Genomic DNA, 22765 nt, shown 5'->3' on the forward strand with positions numbered 1-22765 from the left:
ATACATAAAATTTGCCATTTTCACCAGGTGTAAGTGTACAGTTCACTGGCATTAAATCCATTTCATACTGTTGCACAGCCACCACCACCACTAGTGTTGTTAAGGCGCCACATTTGCTTTAAATCCAGGGCCGTCCCATTGAAAATCCAGCAGCCTTCTTTTTCGTAGAAGTGACAAATTGTGTCTGAAATGTATATGGAAATCCAAAGGATATAGAATAGCCAGAACAACTTTGAAAAAAAAAAGTTGTGGAACTTACACTAGTTGATTTCAAGATTTGTTACAAAGCTACAGTAACGGAATGTTATATAGATGTAAAGCTAAAAGTAATAGATCAAATAGAACAGAGTGAAGAGTTGAGAAATAGACATGTGTAGTCATTTATGACAGACATTACAGGGCAGTTTAGTGGGGGAGGAATAACCTTTTCAACACATGATGCTGGACCAATTGGGCGTCCTGTGCACAGAAATGAGCCTGTGTTACATCATATAAAGATGAACTCTCACTTTGTCTAACCGTAAGAGTGAAAACTATAAAACTTCAAAAGGAAAGCATAGGAGACTCTTAGCGACCTGTGTTGTAACAAAGAGTTTTTAAATGGGACATGAAAGGGGCAAACCATCAGAGAAAAATTAGTAAATTGAAATTCATCTAATTAAAAACATTTGCTTTTCAAAAGACACTGTGACAAAAATGAAAAGACCAGCCATAGACTGAGATTGCCAAAATATTTGGCAATATTTTGCCAAAATATTGGCAAAACATATCTGTCAAAGGACTTTATCTAGAATGTATAAAGACCTCTTACAACTTAATAATAAAAGTATAAACTGCCCAGTTTAAAAATGGGCAAAAGATTTGAACAGAAACTCTACTAAAGATATATGAATGGCAAGTAAACACATAAAAAGATATTCAACATCATTAGTTATTAGGGAAGTGTAAATTCAAACCCCAGTGAGGCTGTGGTTTTAACTACATTAGAAAACACTCAGATTTTAAAGAGACTGACTATGTATTATTGAGGATGTAGGGTAACTGGCACTCTTAGAAACTGCTGGTAGGAATGTAAAATGGTACAGTTATATTGGGAAACAGCTCGTCAGTTTCATAAATATTAAGCATGAACCTACCATTTGCAGTGACAAAATGCAGACGGGGAGTTACATGGGGAATGCGGAAAGGGGAGGAAGGGAAGAATTATAAAGGAGAATGAGGAGAAGTCTGGGTGGTAGATGCGTTTATAATCTTGATTGTGGTGATGGTCACATACATTCGTTAAATGATAATCCATTATAATTTATAATTTATAAACCCATTATAATAAATCCCTTATATGAATTTCTTTTATTAAAATTATATGCCAATAAAGCTATAAAAAAGCAAAAAGAAAAAAGTCAAGTTGCTGAAAACTAGTGATAAAGAGAGATTCTTAAAAGCAGCCAGGGAAAGGGACAACCACATTGGAAAGCAGTTTGATAGTTTCTTTAAAAGTTAAACCATGGAATTTATCCCCCTACTTTTCAGTATTAACTTAAGAAAAATGAAAACATTTGTTCACACAAAGGCTTGTGTGCAAATGTTTATACCCATCTTTATTCCTTTATACCCATACTGAAACAACCAAAATGTTTATCACCAGATGAGCGGGCAAACAAATTTTGACATATTCAAACAATAGAAAAAAGAACTCAACAATAAAAGAGAACTCTGTTGATACACACAACTTGGATGAATTAAAAAACATGCTAAGTGAAAGAGGCCTGATGCAAAAGAGTACATATTTTATGATTGCGTGTACGTAAAACAGACAGAAGTAGTCCACAGTAACAGAGTAAACCAGTGATGGCCTGGGGGTCTTGAGGACGGGGACGCTAGTGTGAGGGTAGCTCTTAGAGGGGACTTTCTTGGAGTAATCAAAATATTAAATTTGAATGTTGAATTTGGTGGTGGATTCAGAGATTGTGCATTTTTTCAAAGTGTATCAAATTATACACTTAAAATGCAGAAATACAGAAAGCCTTCTTTCTAACTCCACTGGCTAGTTACCATTCTGTCCTCTTACCTCTGATAATTAACCAAGTGTCAGTAGGAGGTATTTTATGGCTTAAGCGTTCCATAAAGGGAAAGCAGTTTTCCCAGAGTTTGTGGCCCTTTATCTGAGTTCCGTGTTAGAATATTTTAGTGTATTAATTTCTGGGAAATAGAAGCAGGTGAAAGGAGAGGAAGGATGAACATTTCCTGAGCATGGGGCTATGTTCCAGGGCTGTGATTGACATGTAATCTCACTGACAGAAACCCAGGAAGTCAGTGTCAGAGGGACCTGGGAGAGTAAAACTGTTACATCCTTTGTAAAATGGAATCCTCCTGTGTACTCCTAGGTTGCTGTGAGGATTGTTGATACTACAAAAGGAAGCAACTGGTAAAGTGTTTTACACATAGAAGGCCCTAACAAATGCTAATTGCCTTTCTTATTCCTTTATGTAATTTGTGAGGAAATTGAGACAAGTGGGATTAAATTCCTTTCATGAGCCGAACCTTTGTGTGCGCCTCACCTTTGCTTTTACTGCTGCTTTTCCAGGGAGTGCTTCCTTCTACATCCCCGCCCAACCTCCTCATACTATTACCTCTGCTAGACCTTTAAGTACAGCACTGAGGCTGGGGAATCAGCCAGTTGGCGTTCGAATCCTGACTCACTTATATAAAAGGGTGTATGAACTCGGAGTTATTCATTCATCTGTAAAATGAGGATAATTTTTGCCAATGAGGGAGAATTGCGAATTACATACTTTTATCCTATGTATTTGTGAGAATTAGTCTCCCTCATAAGTCATTAATAAATTTTAGCTATTAGTAATAATATTATTATTTAACTCAGACAGCTCTTCTGAGAGGTTTTCCCATGAACCATCCCCTACCCAGAATGGATTAAGTATGCTCCATCTATATTCCTTTGGCAAAGTATCCATTTCATTCTTATTGTAATGAATAGTAATCATTATTTATTGAGGACCTGTTATGTACCAAGTGCTGTATCACGTGCTTTATGCTGCTTTTCTCATTTATTGTTCAGGACAACCGTGTAAAATAGGTATGTTTTCCTTATTTTACACATGTGGAAACAAAGCTCACAGAGCTTATAGGTTTCTCACTAGTCTTTGAGTTTCTTTAAATCCGGAAACATGTCTAATGTGCCTTTGTATCCCCAGTCCCTAACATAATTGCAGAAAATAGCTTCTCCTTTAAAGAATTATTACAACAGACAGGAACCAGCAGTGAAACTGGGTTAAGAACCCATGTCTTCCACTCTTAACACAGTCATTAAGCTTAATCCTATGTTTTTTTCTACCATGTGCCTTCTCTGTGGCTTTGACAGAAAGTTCAGAGTCTAACTCATATTTCCGTACTGGAGAGAGGAAGGTTTCAGCTTATTCCTGGAATAACAACGTGGTTTCTCCTTCGGCGTAGGTGTTGCTCCCACTTTCCTAGGAATTTCTTTTCTGAATTCACCAGGTATTGTTCTTTGGCTTAAAGAGCACTTAGTTAACTAGACAGGTCTCTGGATGGATGTCTTTGGTGCAGAGTTCACTGCTTGCCCAGGCAAAAAAGGAGAAGTCACTAGAAGGGCTTCTGTCCCAGTGAGCTGTGTGTGTGCGGGCTGGCCTGGCTGCTCAGCTTTTCAGACTCCTGCTGTTTGTGGGTCTTCTCCAGTTCTGAGAGAATTTGCTGTAAGGCCTGGCCTCTTGCGCAACTTGATTCCTGAGCAAGAAGTGCAATGAGTTGATAATTCCTGGAAACCTTAGTTAGGATGAGAATGAGAGGGAGTGAGTCTCCTGCCTCTGTCTTTAGGTGTCCTTGCTGCCAGTAAGCTCTGCCTCTGTTCCACATACAGGGTCTGACAGAAATAAGGCCTGCTTGAGTGTGGTTGGTAGGGTAATAACATGGGTGTAATAATTTATAGTTTTAATTTGAACATTTCACCTAAAATGCCATATGGTGAGCTTGAGTGTGATACTGTTGTGTTACAGAAATACATGCTGATGATTTTGTAATAAAAAAGGGGCATTATTTGTTCTGGATTGTATCTTCATTCCTGATTAAATATAAACTCTGTTCTTCTCATTCTGTCCATGAGGAAAGATGAAGAATAAAGAGGCGTTTTTGCTGCCTCACATTTTATTAACTCTTACTTGATTCTCTTGATTTGCTGGTGAGAGCTTAGTGATCATCAGTTTGCTTTTGCTCTCTAATAAACCACCCAAAACTTAGTAGTTTAGAACAACAGCAGTTCATGACTTTCTATAATTCTTTGGGTTGGCATGGCCTATCACCCCATGTTTTCATTCAGCCTCTGGAAGGGTGAAGCCCATTTGCCTTTCCATGATGGCCTTAGGATTTCAGTACCAAGAGCAGGTAACCCCAGTATCAACCACCAAGTAAGCGCCTGCTTATGTCAGGTTTATTCCTGCTTCTTGGCTAAAGCACGTCATGTGGTCAAGCCAAAAGTCAAGAGAGTAGCTTGATAGACTGTCTTGCTGGGAGGAGCTACGAAATATTATGGCCAGTTTTTCTATTCTCACAGTGATAAAAGTTCAGGGTTTGAACCTTGACTTGGGCAGGTTACTTAACTTTTCCAAACTGCAGGAAAATGGAGGAAATAGAGCCCACGTAAGGGTTGTGAAGATTATTTTAGATAAAGCCTACAAAGCACTTGAATATTGCTTGACACGTAGTAAACACTTAATAAACATTAGCTGCTGCTTAGCAGATGAATTGGTCGAGGTTTTTATGATTACTAGCAACAGAAACCAGCCTAACTTGGATTAAGCTTCTCAAAACTTGCTCCTTGGAAGGATCCTGGGAAAGATCAGAGAATTCTTTGAAAAGCTGAGCCCACAGACTTTGGTAGGACAAGGCCCAGGGCTGCCCTGGTTGAGAAGCTGGGCCATTCAAGCAGAGCTGCAGCTGCCCCGAGGCCACGCCCACCACCGGGGCTCCTCCGTGGGGAGTGGGCTCTGGGCTGGGTCACCTCCCAGAGGTCAGGGATCAGTGGCTGTGCACCATCCACTCCCACAGCCATCATGCAGGTGTCAGCATCAAGGGACACTAAGCCCTCCTGCTGAGTGTTGGAGGTGGGTTAGTGCCCCATCGGTGTGCAGGGGAGACACTTGGGACTTTAAATTATTAGGTTGGAAGTGATTCTCAATGTGCCCTGGTCTAGGTAATACTAATGTACAAAAATAACTTATAACACAAGTTGCTCCAGGTGCAATTCTTTGCTTTTTTAAATACATTCATTACAGGGTCTTTCAAATACAAGTTTTCATAGAATCTTCACAAAAGCAAGTGAATCAATTTGATTCAAGCATTTCTTTTTAGTAATATGTCAGTGATGCAAAAGTAGGCATACCTATATACTTAAAATGGACTTTTGTGAGAAAGTAAATGGTATTTGGGTAGAGACCAACTGTTTTGAGGTGCCTTTTAGGGACTACTTTTATCTTTTTTTCAACTAGGTGAGTGTGTCTTGGTCCTAGTGAGGTATACTGCCTTGGGTGTGCACATAATAGCTTTCCAACATTTCAGATGTCTCCGTGCTGGATGGAAACTTAGAGCTCCCCCCATGCTCCTAGCATCCAGGTCAGTGCTTGACCACTGACTGACTCTGATGGGAGTGCCCGCCCACTCCTGGACCAGTCCTTGTGTCCAGGAGACTAGAGTAGTTTGGCTGGCCCTCCTGGGCTATAAACCCACCTCCGTGGCCAGATAGATGGGGCCTAGTTGACATCCTAACAGAAACACCTGTTTTGCGGGGAGGGGCATATCCCAGATGAAAAAGAGCACTTCCATTATTAGAAGATGCGGAGGAGGAAGAATGGATGATGAAAGCAAGCAAATTTTTTAAAAAAGTTTTTTCATTATAAATGCTATTAAGCATTGGATCAGAAAGACAACAATACTGCTAATACAAATCAGGGCAATAATTGAGCCCTTAAGGCTGTGGTGGGCAAATTGGTGGCCTACAGGCCAAATGTGGCCCACTGTCTATTTTTGTATGGCCTGCAAGCTAAGAATTGTTTTTCAGAATTTTGTGACCTTTGGCAATTGTATGAAATTTACATTTCGGTGTTTGTAAATTAAGTTTTATTGGAACGCAGGCACGTTTATTGGCTGTTTTTGTGCTGTAAAGACAAAGGTTGTGAAGGAGACCTCATGACACGCAAAGCCTAAAATATTTGCTCTCTGGTCATTTACAGAAAAATGAGGGTTTTTTGTAAAAAAAAAATTCCCAACCGCTGAGTTAAGGGGAAGAGAATCCCCCTGCCTGAGGAAACTTTAGAGTTTAATCACAAGCCCTGCCTGGTGTGGCTCAGTGGACTGAGCATGGGCCTATGAAGCAAAGGGTTGCCGGTTCGATTCCCAGTCAGGGCACATGCCTGGGTTGCAGGCCAGGTCCCCAGTAGGGGACACATGAGAGGCAACCACACATTGATGTTTCTTTCCCACTTTCTCCTTCCCTTCCCCTCTCTCTAAAAATAAATAAATAAGATATTTTTTTTAAAAAAAGAACTTTAAAAAAAAAAGAATTTAATCACAAAACTCAGCTTTAAGTTTATCAGCCCTAAGTTCTTGACGAGGGCATAGGTAGGAGAGAGCGTGTTCCCCAACCCTGGAGCTCTAAAAGAAATGAGCTACAAAGGTTTCTGTGTAGTCCTTCCTCTTACTATGGCAGGAGGCTGTAGGTCCACTTCATCCAAAGCTGAACCCCAAGTGGTTAGGTTCTGAGTTAAAATGTGTATGTGTGTGTGGGTGCACACACTTGATCGTGTGTTAGGGAAGTTGTGCAAGGGGTGGGGGTGGAGATCAGGATACAGCTCTGTTTCCTGCCCTTTAAAGCAGTGATTTGCACTGGCAGCCCCCCATTCTTCTTAGCCCACTTGACTTACCAAGGTTTTATTTTGGTCAAGACCCTTTCAGGGGTAATGCTTTCAGGGAAGCATCACATGATTTAGATCAAAACGGAGTTCATACAGCTTTGCCCATACATTATTTCTGCGGGTTTTCTGGCTGATGGTCAATAAATGGCCAGAAACATTGTTAAATTATGCCTCAGCTTGTTTTTCTTTCCCTTTATCGGATAAAGCAGTGTGCAACCCACGTGGTGTCTATGCACAGTATTGAATTAGTGGCCTGGGCCTGTTGTGTAATGAGAAAGCTGGCCTAGGTTCTTGAGCTGTAACTGGAGCAAGCTCTGTGGCATTCTTCAGAGCTGGTGTGGTTTATGCTTTGGGGCCTTTTTGCTTTAAAATCCACTCCAGAAGAGTTCTGTATTGCTCAGGATAGAGTTTTGTAAAAATAGAGAGCTCTCAGGTCAGAAAGAAATGTAGTTTCTTCGGGGACCATAAGAATGTTTTTGGATCCTAGTCCTGGGGACAGGTGGGTGTCTCCAAATTACCTCACAGATATCCCAGCAGCAGCCTCCAGAAGAACCGGGTCCTCAGCCATGGCTGAGATTTCAGCGTCTGAAGTCCTCCTCTCCCTTCTAGCAGACCTGCTGTTAGCACGGATAGGCAAGATCTGCAGTGGCCTGAGATGGTTTTTGTTTTGTGATTGTTCTGTAAGCTGTTGGTAGCAGGCTCGCATGTAATGAGTTTCTGAGTAGCTTCTGCAACCCTTACAGAGCACTTCCTGCATGCCAAGCTTTTTCTGGTGTATTGCCAGGCAGAAAAAGCAGAAACTCAGGGTTGCCCCCGAGGCTGTGCATGGGGTTCTGCCCTGGGTAGTGTCCGTGTGTGTGTCTAGATATTGACGGTGCCCGATAAATTGGTCCATAGTATTCTGGAGGTGGCCCTGACTGCACCTCTTCTTCCTTTGCCCACTTGTCTCATCCCCCAGGCCCTGTGGTGACAGCCTCAAGGTGGCAGTGAATTGACCAGGAGACCAGTTCCTTTGGACTCTGTCTAGACTGCCCCACCTTTATACATGGAGAGAAACAGTGGCTAATTAGTAGCTGGAATCCAGCATGCTGGTCTCTTAAGAAATGAGTCACATTCTCTCTAGAGTTACCTCAGCTGCCAGACCCACGGTGGTGATGATTATGGCTCCAGATGAGTTTGTCTCTAGCTCTTCAAGTGAGGCAGCTGGGACGTGTTGGTGGAAGGGGAAAGTTCCCTCAGGCCCTTTTCGGTTTCCACCTGAGGCGCTGGCTGGAGTGAGGAAAGAGCACTTCTTCCAAAGTGTGTGTTGTGGGGAGAGGGTTTTCTCAGTAAACTACACAAGGAATGTCCATTACTTTTGGCTTATGTTTGTCCTTAAGTTGGCAAACACATTCTTCTTGGGCTTCTCTTTAGGAATTTGTCCTAAACTCGAGGTGTGAATGACGACTGGCGAGTGGCCTCTTGACCTGTTCAGACTTCTGTGGTGAATCATGTTGAGACATGACCCAGGCACAAATGGTGATGTCTTACTTTGGTGCAGCTTGAGTTGCCATAAATATGGTGGCGTTACTAGGATTTTCTCCCACTCCATTTAAAAATGAACAGATCATTTTCCTTTTATGAATAGCAGATGATGAGTATCCAAGGTAGCCAACATTGCATTTCTGCCCACTGGGGCTGCTTGGCTTTGTGATGGATGACATATCTGCTTGTCTTCTGAAGGAGCCTAGATAGTCTGGAGGGGAAATTCGCTACATTGAGGCATGTCCTTCAGTTGGAAAGGTTATTTTATGATTTCTGGCAAGAAACTTCACTTGAGCCTTATTTCTGTGTCTGTAAAATGGGGTTGCTCTGCCAAATATTAGAAATGAGAGATCAAGGAATCTAGGACCTATAAGCATTTTCCTTAATGGTGCCTCTTTTCTTTCCTTCCCCACTCTCTCTCTCTCTCTAGTGTAATCCCTGTATATTTTGTTCTGGCTTTTGTTATATCCTATTTTAAAATTTTAGGCCATTTCTCAGAATGGTGTTTGTTAATGAAAATCAAATCCTGACTTGCAGTATCCTCTTCTGTTTAATTGTCAGCATTTGTGTCCCTTATGGGTCAGAAATGAGTAGTGAATTTGCAGAGAAGAGTATATAAAAGTAGAGAATGAAAGCATTTCAAAACTAATGAATCTTTGGAGGGAAGAAAAATATTTTATGGCCAAGATGGAGGCATAGGTAAATATACTTCACCTCCTCATACAACAAAAAGAAGGACAGTAACAAATTTAAAAACAAAAATAACCAGAACTGCCAGAAAATTGAACGGTATGGAAGTCTGATAACCAAGGAGTTAAAGAAGAAACATTCATCCAGACCAGTAGGAGGGGCGGAGACTGGCAGCCGGGCAGGGAGGACGGCAGCAAGGCAGCAGCTGGCAGAGTGGGTGGTCCCACATTTGTGTGCAGATAAACTGGGACGGACAACTGGGGAGCAAGACAGACCATACAACCCAGGGTTCTAGCGTGGGGAAATAAAGCCTCAAAACTTCTGGCTGTAAAAACCTGTGGGGGTCGCAGCAGCAGGAGAAACTCCCAGCCTCACAGGAGAGTTCATTGGAGAGACCCACAGGGTCCTAGAGTGTACACAAGCCCACCCACCCAGGAATCAGCATCAGAACTGCCCAATTTGCTTGTGGGTAGTGGGGGAAGTGACTGAAAACCAGCTGAGAGCCAAGCAAGTGGTAGTGTTCCCTCTTGGACCCCTCCCCAACATGTAGCATCACAACACAGTGATGTGGGTTGCCCCTCCCTGGCGAATACCTAAGGCTCCAGCCCTTACTATGTAACAGTCTGCTGAGACAAGAAAAAATGGCCCAAATGAAAGAACAGATCAAGGCTCCAGAAAAAATACAACTAAGCGATGAAGAGATAGCGAACCTGTCAGATGCAGAGTTCAAAACACTTGGTAATCAGGATGCTCACAGAATTGGTTGAGTATGGTCACAAAATAGAGGAAGAAGTGAAGGCTATGAAAAGCGAAATACAGGGAAATGTACAAGGAACCAACAGTGAAGGAAGGTAACTAGAACTCAAAGATTTGGAACAAAAGGAAGAAATAAACATTCAGCCAGAACAGAATGAAGAAACAAGAATTCAAACAAACGAGGAAAGGCTTAGGAACCTCTGGGACAACTCTAAACGGTCCAACATCCGAATCATAGGAGTGCCAGAAGGAGAAGAAGAAGAGCAACAAATTGAAAACTTACTTGAAAAAATAATGAAGAACTTCCTTAATCTTTTTCCTTAAGAAGATTAATCTTTCTTAATCTTCTTTAATCTTCCTAAATCTTAATCAACTTCCTTAATCTTGGCAAAGGAAATAGACTTCCAGGCAGTCCAGGAAGCTCAGAGAGTCCCAAAGAAGCTAGACCCAAGGGAGCGCACACCAAGGCACATCATAATTACATTACACAAGATTAAACATAAGGAGAGAATCTTAAAAGCAGCAAGAGAAAAGGAGAGAGTTACCTACAAAGGAGTGCCCATAACACTCTTAGCTGATTTCGCAAAAGAAACCTTGCAGACATAAAGGGGCTGGAAAGAAATGCTCAGAGTCATCAAAGGCAAGGACCTACATCCAAGATTACTCTGTCCATCAAAGCTTTCATTTAGAATGGAAGGGCAGATAAAGTGCTTCCCAGATAATGTCAAGTTAAAGGAGTTCATCATCACCAAGCCCTTATTATGTGAAATGTTAATTACATTATTAGCATTTAAGAAATGAAGGGACTTATCCAAGAAAAAGATCAAAACTATGGACGGTAAAATGACAATAAACTCACAACTATCAACAACTGAACCTAAAAAAAACAAAAAACAAAAACAAACTAAGCAAACAACTAGAACAGGAACAAATGGAGACCATATGGAGGGTTATCAGCAAGGAGGGGGAGAGGGAAGGGAAAGAATGGGGGAAAAGGTACAGAGAATAAGAAGAATAAATGATAGACAGAATAGTAGACATAAATAGACAGGGGAGGTTAAGAATAGTATAGGAAATGGAGAAGCCGAAGAACTTACATGTATGACCCATGGGCCTGAACTGAGGAGGGGAATGCTCGTGAGAGGTGGGTGCAGGGAGGAGGGGAATAAAGGGGAGAAAAGAAAGGACAACTGTAATAGCATAATCAAAAAATGTATTTAAAAAATAAGTGTTTCTATAAAAATATTTTAAATGCAGTTACTAGACTTGATTGCAATAATTTTGAATGTGAGGAGAGAAAATAGCTGCTTGTTAGGACCTGGCTTGCCTGCTTTGAAGGCTCCTCCTTGAACTCATTGTTAATCAGAAGGAGGTGGGAAACAACCTTTAGCGCCAGAAACAGCGCCTGCTGTTTCTTGCAGTTTGACTTGTCAAGGATGATAATGAGCTGGAGCTCAGAAGGAAACGTGCCCACTGAACTAGAGTAGAGAAATATTTTCTCTCACAACCAGATTCAAGGATTTCAGCCTGCCCCAAGTCAGATCCTATTCCCTATTATGTAAGTGACATAAGCACTTTCCCCAACCACTACTCCTAAAAAATTGAGATACAGTGGACATACCACATTGTACTAGTTTTAAGTGTACAGCATGATTTGATACATGTATATACTGTGAAATGATACCACAGTAAGTTTAGGTAACATCCATCACCATATATAGTTACAGTTGTTTTTTTCTTCTGATGAGGACTTTAAGATCTATTCTTCTTAGTAAGTTTCAAATATATAATAACACTATTGCTAACTGTAGTCACCAACCTGTTTATTACATCCCGGGACTTATTTATTTTATAACTGGAGTTTTATACCTTTTGACCACCTTCACCCGCTTAAGATGACTTTCCTGAAACTTTGGAGTACAACTCACTACGATTTGCCATTTGATCTGTTGTCTAGACCCAGATTATTTAGGCTCTGGATAATCAGTCTAGAGTCTGTGAGCTCTACTGTAGCCTCTGACATCAGTTCACTGTAATTCTGGCAGGTCACTCCTGGACCCTGGGCTGCAGTGTTTCTCATCCCCACTAATGCCTGCTTCACAGTATTGTGAGAGTTGAAGCAGACCATATATTTAAAGGGCCTGGCATAGTAGGCACTCAATGACTTGGAGCTGTTGTGGCGTCTCCCTCGGTCTGCTGGGCTTGCCGGCCCCCATCCTCCCACCCCAGTCTTTCAGCTGCATTCATTTTCTGTAGGAGCAGGAGGGGAGAAGTCTGGGGCCTCTTTTTAATGCCCCTGGGGAAGGTTGGGTGGGAAAAAGAGGTTATAGTTCCTGGCTGATTGAGGGGTTTGGGATTTTCTCTGAATTTTAATTACATTTGCTACTTAACTAGCTCCCCGAGGCCATGAACTGGAGGTGACTCTGTGGAGACTGTTAATCAACTTACCAGGGTCAGCTACCTTTCCCTTCTGTTTCTTCATTTTTAGAGAAGGGTTATTAAGGCTCTGCTAGGGCTGCTAAGAAGAGGTCATTCGACGCCTAGAGTCACCATTTAAAAATCTCATTTGCCTTTTTTTCTTTAACCTTTAACTCTCACTTATCCAAGATCATCTTACTTTTGGATTCAGCCTGTCACAGACGAGCCAGAATCTGGTGTCCAAGTGTCCTCAGCTTGCTTCTCTAGGGCCCTCATTCCTTCCCTCCAAGAGCTCGTCTCCGTTTCTCTTCTACTCTGCATTTGCCTTTCCTGCTCCTCTGCCCTTTTGTTCCTCCACCTTCTGCCTTCTTCCATTTGCCTTCCTTCCCCACCCCCTGCAATAGGTAATACATCTTGTGATATTAGCCTACACCAAGCACGACGAGGTTACTCAAACACAGAAGAAGCCTGTGGGGGCCGATGCTCACCTGCTTCATCTGCCTGACTGGGCCTTGCCCCCTAGTCAGGCTGGCACCGACCCCACCTGGTCGGGAGAAATCGGACTAGCTGAGACTACAGTGCCCTGGCTGTTCCTCTCTTTGCCCTTACTGTCACACATGTGCACACATTCTGGTTATTTATTTGATTCTGTCTCCCATAATGGCAGTGGCTTTGAGGACAGGGACAGGGACTGGGCCATTTTATTCATAGTTCAGTACAGGCGTTCTGTAAGGGTTTATAGAATAAACAAATGACCTGCTGGCTTATTTAATTCAAACTTCTTGTTGTAGAGAGGAAGGAAATGCTCAGAAATGAGGTTAAAATCATGTGCTCTTAGGGGCGAGAGAGTGGGATTTTGAACAGTAGTTATTTCTGGGGCAGAAAATACCAGAGAAGAACGTACTTTCTTCTACCTAGTTTTTCCCAAAAGTTCCTTGTTCGTTTTTGTAGAAGGGGTGTTTGCCCACCCTCATTGTTGCAGAGGCTGTGCAGGATGGGAGTGTTCAACCTTAACGTCTTATGGATTTCCTCGGGGGCCTTGAAGCCTATAAGCCTAGCAGCGTGGTTGGAAGCCCCCTCCAGAACACAGGCTAACCGACCAGGTGCTGGGGCTCCTCCTCGCCTCACCCTCTTGATATCTGGGGCTCAGAAAGAGAACCCAAGGCACAGAAGGCCTCAGGAAGTAGGGAGAGATGGGGCCTATGATTTGAAAAATGTTTGAGGTTGCTGCTAGAAAGATGTGGGAGGAAGCCAGTTAACTCTGGGCTCCAGGAGCAAGGCAGTATTCTGCATTGGGGAAGGGACTCAGAACTAGGCACCTAGCAGTGGAGGTGAGAAGGGTGAGTGGTAAAGGAGGATGCTTTAGATGCAGGTACCAGTACAACACCAGCAGTTAGAGAGGCAGGCAAGCCTGAGCAGGGAGGACATGGACGTGGAGACATGTTGGAGAGGTAGGGAGGGCCAATGGAAGGCTGGGAAAGGCAGGCCAAGAGGCTTGGATTGTTACTCTAAGGAAGATGGGAGCCACTGCAGGTTCTGTGCAGGGGCTGCACTGCTGAAGGGGGAAGATATCGGAAGTAGAAACAGAGGAGAGAGGGGTCGCAGCTGTAAAAAGCAAATGTGGATGCTGACAGAGAGAACACTCTCTGGTTTCGTCTGACATGCACCTCTTTTGCGCCCCCAGAGAAGAGCCCGACTTGGCTGGGGCTGCCAGGGAGGAGCTTGCTTCAGCCACAAGCTCCCGAGTTGACAGGTCTCCAAGCAGCTTCTTATCGGGCTTCCCTGGTCACCAGGAAGAGCCGTGTGTAGTGCCTCTGGCTCCCAGGATATGTGGTCCGAGCAGGGAAGTGCCCTCAGGATTTCCCTCTGCTCCTCTCTGCCTCTACCACCATCATTGGTCCCTGCAGCCGCCCAAGCAGTGCTATTCCCTGGGGCGGGTGGGGGAAGCGGAGCTGACAGTCAGGGCTGGAGGGAAATGTGTTACATAAGTTTGAAAAAAGGAGGCCTGCTTAAAATGTGAATAGAAATCAGATACAAGGACAGCTACAGAGGCAGCGCAGCCGCGCCTGAGCGGCAGCTACAGCCTGGAGAGACGTGTCTGAGGCAGCAGGCGGAGGCGTCCCCGGGGCCTGGGGGTGGGGACGGGACCGCTGCTGTCTTGTCTTGGAGGGCAGCCTGTGAAAGAATCATTCTTTGTGTTCCTGTAACATGGTGTGCTTTTATTTTATTTTTTAAAAAATATTATTTATTTTTAGAGTGATGGTAAGGAAGGGAGACAGGGAGAGAAATATTAATGTGAGAAACATCAATCAGCACCTCTTGCCTGCTCTTAACTCGGGACCCGGCCTGCAACCCAGGCATGTGCCCCTCATCAGGAATTGAACTGATGACCTTTCGGATTGCAGGTTGGTGCCCAACCCACTGAGCCACACCAGTCAGGGCTGGTCTGCTTTTTAAATACCCACACTTCATTACGTTGATGCTGGTCTCCACTTGGTGAGGTGGCGAGAGCTGCTTTACTGACAGGCAAACCGCAGACCAGGGAGGTGAAGCGGTTCGCTCAAGGCTGCACATACAGCGGGTGGCAGGGCCAAGGATGTGCAACCAAGTGCCTTGTCCCTTTAGTCACTTCCACTCTTTTGCTTTAAAACAAAGCCTAACAGGCCACTCCTAAATCGGCCATGGGACCATTTGGAAGGCTAGGGGGCTGAGGGCTTCATGGCCAGGCGCAGGGATGAAGGTGTGCCATGGTGTTTGGTGGGAGTGGGGAAGAGAGAAGTGCACGCTGGATGCCTCCATGTGCCCTCCCCATCAGGCCCTGGCAAGCACATCACACGCCTCATTCTCCCAGTTCTGTCCTGTTACTCAGCATCACTTTCCACACATAAGCACTGACTTCCAGGGCCCAGCCCTCTGTCCTGTGTGAGGGGGCCTCGGTACTGTGGGGAGCAGGACCTCCTCGGTTGAAGGCGCTTGTCTGGGCTTGTCCTCATGTTAGGTTTGGGAGAGAAACGAAAGTTAGTCCTTGACCTCCTAAAGTTTATAATATCCCCCTGTGCTTGAAGTGATTCTCCAAGAGACCACACAGGTGGTTGCTCAAGGGTCATGTCTGCAGCGGGGCCTTCCCTCAGCAGCCCTGCCACAGCGGCAGTCCCCGCCCCGCCTGTGCTTTTTCATGGTGGCGTTAGTTTTATTTTCTTCATGGTACTTGAGGCTACTGGACCTTGCACACTGGTTACTCAGTTTGTTTTCGTCTGTCTCCTCACACCAAGATGTAAGCTTCGTTTTACCCTGCACCCTTGATCAGTTTGCTCGCTGTTGTCCCCCTGGTAGCTGCACATGCAGGTGCTCAGTGAACACAGGTGAACGGGGGACACCGTTGAGTAATGTGGCAGCAAGCTGGGTGGGAAGAGGACAGGTGTAGGCATCAGAAGGTCTGAATTCTGATTCCAACTTTACTCAGTTTTTGCTGTGTGACCTCAGGCAAGTCCCTGGACCCCTTTGGGCCTAGACATTTCATTGCCACCATGAAGGGGAGGAACCAGATGCTCTTTAAGGCCACTTACGTTGCCTACATTCTGAAAATCTATTTGTAGGAGTCAGGGTTGCTGAGGGGTCTCATATCCTGTGTCCTGTGACATGATGAGGGTGGGTCTTACAGAGACGGCTCAGAGCATGTGCATTGGTGCTCTGTGCACATAGAGCCATCGTTCACAGTGTCTGGAGTGCCTCCTGTGTGCCAGGGCTGGTCCTCAAGCTGGGGTGCAGTGGTGAGGCAGATCACCAACACTCCTCTCTCTTGGAGCTGATGGTAGGGAGAGAGGGGCTGGAGTAGGCCAGGAGCTATGGTTATGACCCCTACCCTGGGCTGGGGATGTTAAGGGGCTAGGTGGGGTCTGGGCAGGGGAAGCGCTTAACTGGGATATGAAAGGGTGGGTTGTTTTGTTTTGCTTCAGTTTACTCTTGGAAAGATTCTTAAATAGACCTGTTAGAATCTGTTTAAAAATAAATGCATTCACCTGGGAGTATTAAAGGGAAAAATAAAATATTAATAGCAGTTCTTGTAGGTTGGAATCATGGGGAGTTGTTGTTTCCTCTGATTTCAGGTGTTCTGTACAGTGTCTGCTTGCTTCTGTGAAAGATTCCCAGGCATGGCTTATGCCTTTGCCCCTGACATGTGGCCTGCACCAGTGCATCTCATGTTTGCTGATGTCTGCCCACAAAGTGCTGGCCTGGGGACTTTTACCGAGTCCCAGCCCTGGTTTTCCTCCCTGTGAGTGAGAACAATACTTGGCCCTGGTCTTCCCACTTTGTAGGGCAGCTGTTTGAATCAGAGGAGGTGGTAGAAGAAAACATTTGGAAGTTTACCTCCCTCTGCGGAGGGAATGGGCGGTGGCCTAGCAGTGGGAATGGCAACCAGGGCATGATGTGAGAAAGGTCTGTGTGCAGGGGACGGGGGCGGGCCTGGTATTGCAAGCACTGCCTTGACCGCCGTGAGGAGCAGTTTCTCAGGCCTTCCTGGTTCTCTGGCTCTCCTTGACTAACAGGTAGACGCCACTGTGTGGCTGTTAGGGAAGTAACTTCAGTGAGACTCATGTCAGCTCCTAACCACTGCCACACCTGAGGTCTGTCCAGAAACATCCAGCCATGTAATATGAAAAACTGACGAAACACTGTGCATAGAACAATGACACCTCAGTCCACTCCAAAGTAGGCTCCTTGGGACCGCACACAGTTCTCCCAGTCACCATCAGCTGCCCCATCATATATTCCTGAATCCCATCGATGGTCTCTTTCCATCGAAATTGCTTCCCTTTCAAAGGTGATTTTAATTTTGGGAAAAGCCAGAAGTTGCTGGGTGCCAAGTCTGGGTTGTAGCGGGGTTGTCACCTGTGTGATTTGATGTTCTGCCGAACCACTCTGCGCGAGACGTGATGCATGAGTGGGTGTGTTGTCACAATGAAGCGGCCAGTCACCAGTTGCCCATAGCTGTGGCCTTCTGAATCACCTGAATGGTTTCCATGGTGGAATGTTAAAGTTTAATACAAAATTTGATGCAGATTCATTGCTCTACTCCAGGGGAGTCAAACTCGTTTTCACTGGTGGCCACATCAGCCTTGTGGTTGCCTTCAAAGGGCCGAATGTAATTTCAACTCCTCAGCAGTTAAGGAGTAGTTACAATTTACCCAGTCCTAAAATTATTCCGGCCCTTCAGAGACAACCATGAGGCTGATGTGACCACTGGTGAAAATGAGTTTGATACCCCTGCTCTATGCAGTCATTTTGAATACAGTGGTTACACAGCACGCATGCTCATTCAGCGGCGTCTTCTGCCCGCACCCACTAGTACAGTGAAGTCGTCATTTTCCACACATGCACATTCCAGTCCACTCTCCTTGGCTACCTGGTTACATCGATGTTGTGCAGGCTGTTCTCATAATATTAACAATGGTTGGACTTTTTCCAGACAGACCTATTATCCATGAAACCACATGTTCTGTGTTTATAACCAAGGTCAAAAGTAGGAAGTCTAACCCCCATTCCATCCCCCTTTTGTCTTTGGTCTGTAGCCTCAGCAAGCATACAGGTCTTATTATTGGTGGTTTTCTTCCTTGTGACTCAACCGTAGTTAATTGTGTTTTGCCATTAGGGGTGCTTGAAGCAACAGACTTTGAAATCTTCTTTTGTTTTAAAGATTTTTATGTATTTTTAGAGAGAGGAGAAGGAAGGGAGAAAGGGAGAGAAACATCAATTGGTTGCCTCTTACATACACCCAACTGGGGACCTGGTCCACAACTCAGGCATGTGCCCTGACAAGGAATTGAACCAGTGACCTTTTGGTTTGCAGGCCTACATTCAGTCCACTGAGCCACACCAGCCACAGCAGACTTCGAAATCTTGATTATTCATGGTAACTGACTCCTTTCATGAGTCACCTTGCCAAGTCTGGATTCCTAAAGAGTTGACATTTGCCGGTTCTCCGTTCTGCTTCTACAGTAGCTTGTCATTTCCTCTCTTGCTAGTCTTTCCTTCAACCCTGAACAAAGGGGAATAAGGGTCTCAGTGTCAAGTTGTAACTGAAAGCAGGCCTGGCTGTCTGTCCCCACAAAAGCCAAAACTCACGAGGCTGGTGCTGAGGTGAAGAAAAGTGGTTTGTTCAGATGCTGGCCATCTGGAAGACGGGGGACTCCTTTCCCAAAGTCCATTTCCACCTCTCAGTGGAGGCAGAGGTTTTTTATAAGGAGCGGGAGGGACCAGAGCAAAGTGATCAAGGGAAGGGTTGAAAGGTTCTCTACGTGCAGACGAGTGCAGTCCATTCTGATAAGGCCAGTGGTGGTCGGTGTGCGTCATCCTGGTTTAGTCATCATGGTTTTACATCTCCCAGCTTCACATCATCCTGGCTGCATGGTAGAAGATCAACAAAACCTCCAGAGCTAGCCTGCCTGAAGGGCGGAGTCTGTCTTCTGAAGTTAGTTCCTAGGATTCTTAGACAAACATACTGTTTACCTCCAGGTCACATATTAAAGCCAGCACTTATAGAAACAATGTGGAAGGAATGATGGGGTGGGTTACAATTTTCCATAGTCACAAAGTATTTGCAAGCTGTGGGCTGGCTCTGTGATGGGGTGGGGGTGTCCTGGGGCTTGTGGTCAGGGCCAGTCTGTCCGTGGAGCACTGACTCTTGTCTTCCCAATCCTGGCTGAGTGAGTTCCCGACTTTTCAATTTTCTTTTCCCTGCAGATGTCAAGCCTTCCAACATCCTGGTGAACTCCCGTGGGGAGATCAAGCTCTGTGACTTTGGGGTCAGCGGGCAGCTCATCGACTCCATGGCCAACTCCTTCGTGGGCACAAGGTCCTACATGTCGGTATGAGCTGTGGGTTCCATTTCCTGAGCTCCTGCTCTGGTTAGGGCTAGGAGCAAGTGGGCGCCTCTCCTGTGGAGCCAGAGCCTGGTGATGGAGGGTGGGGGATGATGGGTGAAGCCCTGCGACCCCACCCTGAGGAGATCGCAGTACATAGGGAGATGGTCTCCGCCTTCACAGGCCTTGGAGCATAACTGGGTTCCTGGGTCTCTTCTCACCAGAAGAGGCTGTCCGATTGCAGCTCAGTCTGTCACCAGTACTCAGATGTTTCCAGACCTGGGCTTCCATTCTGAAGAGATTGTGAGCTCCAGCTGCCCTCTGGACACCTCTCTCTGATTGTCTTCAGAACTTCGAACCTTACACACCCAGACGTGGTCCCACCCCAGGGTTCCCCGTCTTTCCCATTAGCAGTAAATGGCGTTACTTTTCCTCGGTTTCCCAAGGCAGAGACCTGAGCATCAGCCATTAACCTCCCTTCCCAGCTCCCCAGCTGCTGTGAGCCTATTAAGAATTGTGTCCTCAGTCCAGCCTCTTTTCTCCCTCTTCACTGCATGTCTCCCAGTTAACTGCCCCTGCCTCTCACCACAGCCCACCTACCGTGTCTCCTTGCTGGAGTCTCTGCTGTAGCTCAGCGGACACCCTGTCACGAAGGTGTTCCTCCTGCTGCCAACTCTGGTGGTCCCCCTGCCACCAGAGCTCTGTGTGTGGCTGTGCCTACGCCATGGTGGTATTAGCTTGTCTCTTCCCTTCCCCGTACAGCGAGCTCTTTGGGAGCAGGGATAGGACCGTAGGTGTCTCTGTTGTCCCTAGGGTCTGGCTGGGGGCCTGGCACATGGTGGCTGCCCAGGGAGTGCTTGGTGAGTGGGTGAATATTTGGTTCACTGAACGGGTGGGAAATGGCTAGCACATCCCTTAGGGTGATTCAGAAAGAGGGAAACTTGACTGGATGAGCGCTGAGCAGGGCCGGAGGTCCCTGTGGAGGTGGACATGAGTGCAGGCCAGGGTTGCAGGGGCCGGGCACGGAGGCTCAGGGCATCTTTGCATAGAGGATGTTTTATGTGTTCTGTGTCAAGCACTTTCTATCTTTGTGTGACCTCATTTGACCTATGTAATCATCCCAGGAAATAAAGATTATTCCCATTTTAGAAATGAAGAAATCTAGATTGAGGGAGGTTCAGTGACTTGCTCACTTAACCTCGCAGAGCCAGGATTGAAGGTTCGATTTTCTTGCCGGTCTGTCTCCCTTCCCACAGCACGCACTCACGTGATTCTCAGGTGGGGGTCAGAGGCTCCCAGCCTCCCTGTGTGGCAGTGCATGTCCACATCTTCACTCCTCCTTGCCTGCCCCCACCCCACCCCGGTTCCGGTCACGGTTGTCATCCTCAGCCGGCGCTCCCCCACATCTCCAGCCTCCACCCCAGTGACCCAGCCTTAAGGAACACGAACCCCTGGGCCCTTCAGGGCTTTCTTCTACTCTCTCCCTGCCATCCCATCATTGCTTCCTCTCTGCATGTCTAAAAACTGGGCCCCTCCACTCTGACTCTCAAATTCAAAATCAGTTGACAGGCCCTGGGACTTACTGATCCAGGGGTTTGTGTAGTGGTTTGAGTTGTTGTGGTCATGTGGTCATTTCCAGAATAGTCCAGCTTTGGAGTTAGGGAAAAATCCTACAGGAGAAATAATTTGATGTCTAATAAATGTACAATGGTCAGATAAAGATTTTTTAAATAGGGTCCCTGAAACACAAGTGATATATCAAATGCTTTTCTCTAGCACTGTATGCTTTTTCCTTTGCTTCTTCCCATCAACAGCTCATTTTGCAACACACAATACACATTTTCATTTGCTTTGACCTTTCTAATAACTCTACTAAGTAGAGCAGGTATTTTGTTATGCTCTTACTGTTGTGACATCACCATCATCACCCCCATTTTATACATGAGGAAATGGAGGCTCAGGATTGTGTACCTTAGAAGTCCCAGAGTTCGGATTTGAACCCAGGTCTTCTAACTCCAGATCCTTTGCCTCCCCGCCATTCGTGTTGGCCAAGGACAGTGCGTCAATGGTAGAGCTGGATTTAGAACTTCTTTCTGCCCATCGCGTCATCTCATTCGTGGCCCGTGTACCAGAAGCTTCATGCTTCAGACTCAAGTAACAAGATGAACCTCCCGTGCTGGGCTCTGGACAGGCTGCCCCGTGCATGCAAGACAGTGGCCAGGCCGGGCAAAACTGGAACCACAGCTGAGGCAACAGCCAGAGTTCAGCTGGGTGGGATGCTGTTTAGGTTACTGGGGAGACAACAGGGAATTGAGGAGGGGTCGGAGCCCTGGGACTGGCTAGGACTCAGTGAGCACAGGCAACAGGCAAAGTTTAAGAGGTTAGTGGAGATCTTAAAATGGGATTTGAGTTCCGGAGAGAGAAAGTAAAGCCCATCAGCAGACCCAGGGCCAGGGCCCTGTGGGGAAGCCTACTCCCCTGCAGTGCAGGCAAGTCTCAAAGTGGCAGGAAGTCCTGAGGCTCCCTTTGAGCACCCATGGGGATTCCATCCTCCTGCTCAGGCCCAGGTTAGCTCACAGGCTATTGTAACTGTTTCTGTCTCTCCCGCAGCCAGAAAGACTCCAGGGGACTCATTACTCAGTGCAATCGGACATCTGGAGCATGGGGCTCTCTCTGGTTGAGATGGCGATTGGGAGGTATCCCATCCCTCCTCCAGATGCCAAGGAGCTGGAGCTGATGTTTGGGTGCCAGGTGGAGGGAGATGCGGCTGAGACACCACCCAGGCCAAGGACCCCTGGGAGGCCCCTTAGCTGTGAGTGTCCTGGTGTGCTCGAGCTTGGGCTGTGGGGGTCCCTCACTGTTGGCCATTCCTGGAGGGCTGGTTCTCTGTACACTCTGCCGAGACTGACTCCCCAGCTCTGGATGCCAGGCTGGGGCTGAGAGAAGCAGAGCAGAAGTGTCCAGGTAGGTGTAGGAAATCACTGTTCTGACACTTCTGCTACTTGTTGAGAGCCTACTATGTTCCTGGCACTACACTTTGTACTTATGTGCATTATCTAATTTTTTCAAATCGTGACATTTTCTTTTTTTAGGTAGATATTTTTACTGAGATAAAATTCATGTAACTTAAAATGCACATGTTAAAGTGTTCAATTCAGTGATTTTTAGTATATTCTCCATGTAGCACAGCTAACACCACTATGTAATTCCAGAATGTTTCCGTCACCCCCAGAAGAAACCTCACCTCCATTAGCATTCACTCCCAACTCCCCCGACCCCATTCCTGGCAACCACTAATCTGTTTTCTGTCTCCATGCATTTGCCTACCATTATCTAATTCTAATAGCAGTTGTGTGTGAGCACTACTATAATCTCCATTTTAGATTTGAGGAAACTGAGGCACAGAGCACTTGACTTGCCAGGGCCACATATACTTGTAAGTGGCCAAGTCTGACTCGGAGGTGGTGAGCACTGTGCCTGCCTCTTTGAATGTGAATACTGTGAAGGAAGCTGATACTCAGAAGCTTCTGGCCCAGCCATCTTCTTCTAATATAGTTCCTGTTAGGACAGTCCTGT

At 45.8% G+C, this 22765-nt stretch overlaps 1 protein-coding gene across 1 annotated transcript in view; it reads left to right on the forward strand.

Moving 5' to 3' along the window:
• Window positions 1–22765, forward strand: part of MAP2K1 (mitogen-activated protein kinase kinase 1) — a 76830-nt gene that overhangs the window by 48931 nt on the left and 5134 nt on the right. The window contains exons 6-7 of the mRNA XM_037054190.1: window positions 19071–19195; window positions 21800–22001. Of these exons, the coding sequence (XP_036910085.1) occupies window positions 19071–19195; window positions 21800–22001 (327 nt within the window). The remainder of the gene's footprint in view (window positions 1–19070; window positions 19196–21799; window positions 22002–22765) is intronic.

The sequence above is a fragment of the Sturnira hondurensis genome, unplaced genomic scaffold (genome assembly GCF_014824575.4).
Source record: "Sturnira hondurensis isolate 20B ecotype Veracruz unplaced genomic scaffold, ASM1482457v3 Scaffold0008196, whole genome shotgun sequence".
NCBI classification, from domain to species: domain Eukaryota; kingdom Metazoa; phylum Chordata; class Mammalia; order Chiroptera; family Phyllostomidae; genus Sturnira; species Sturnira hondurensis.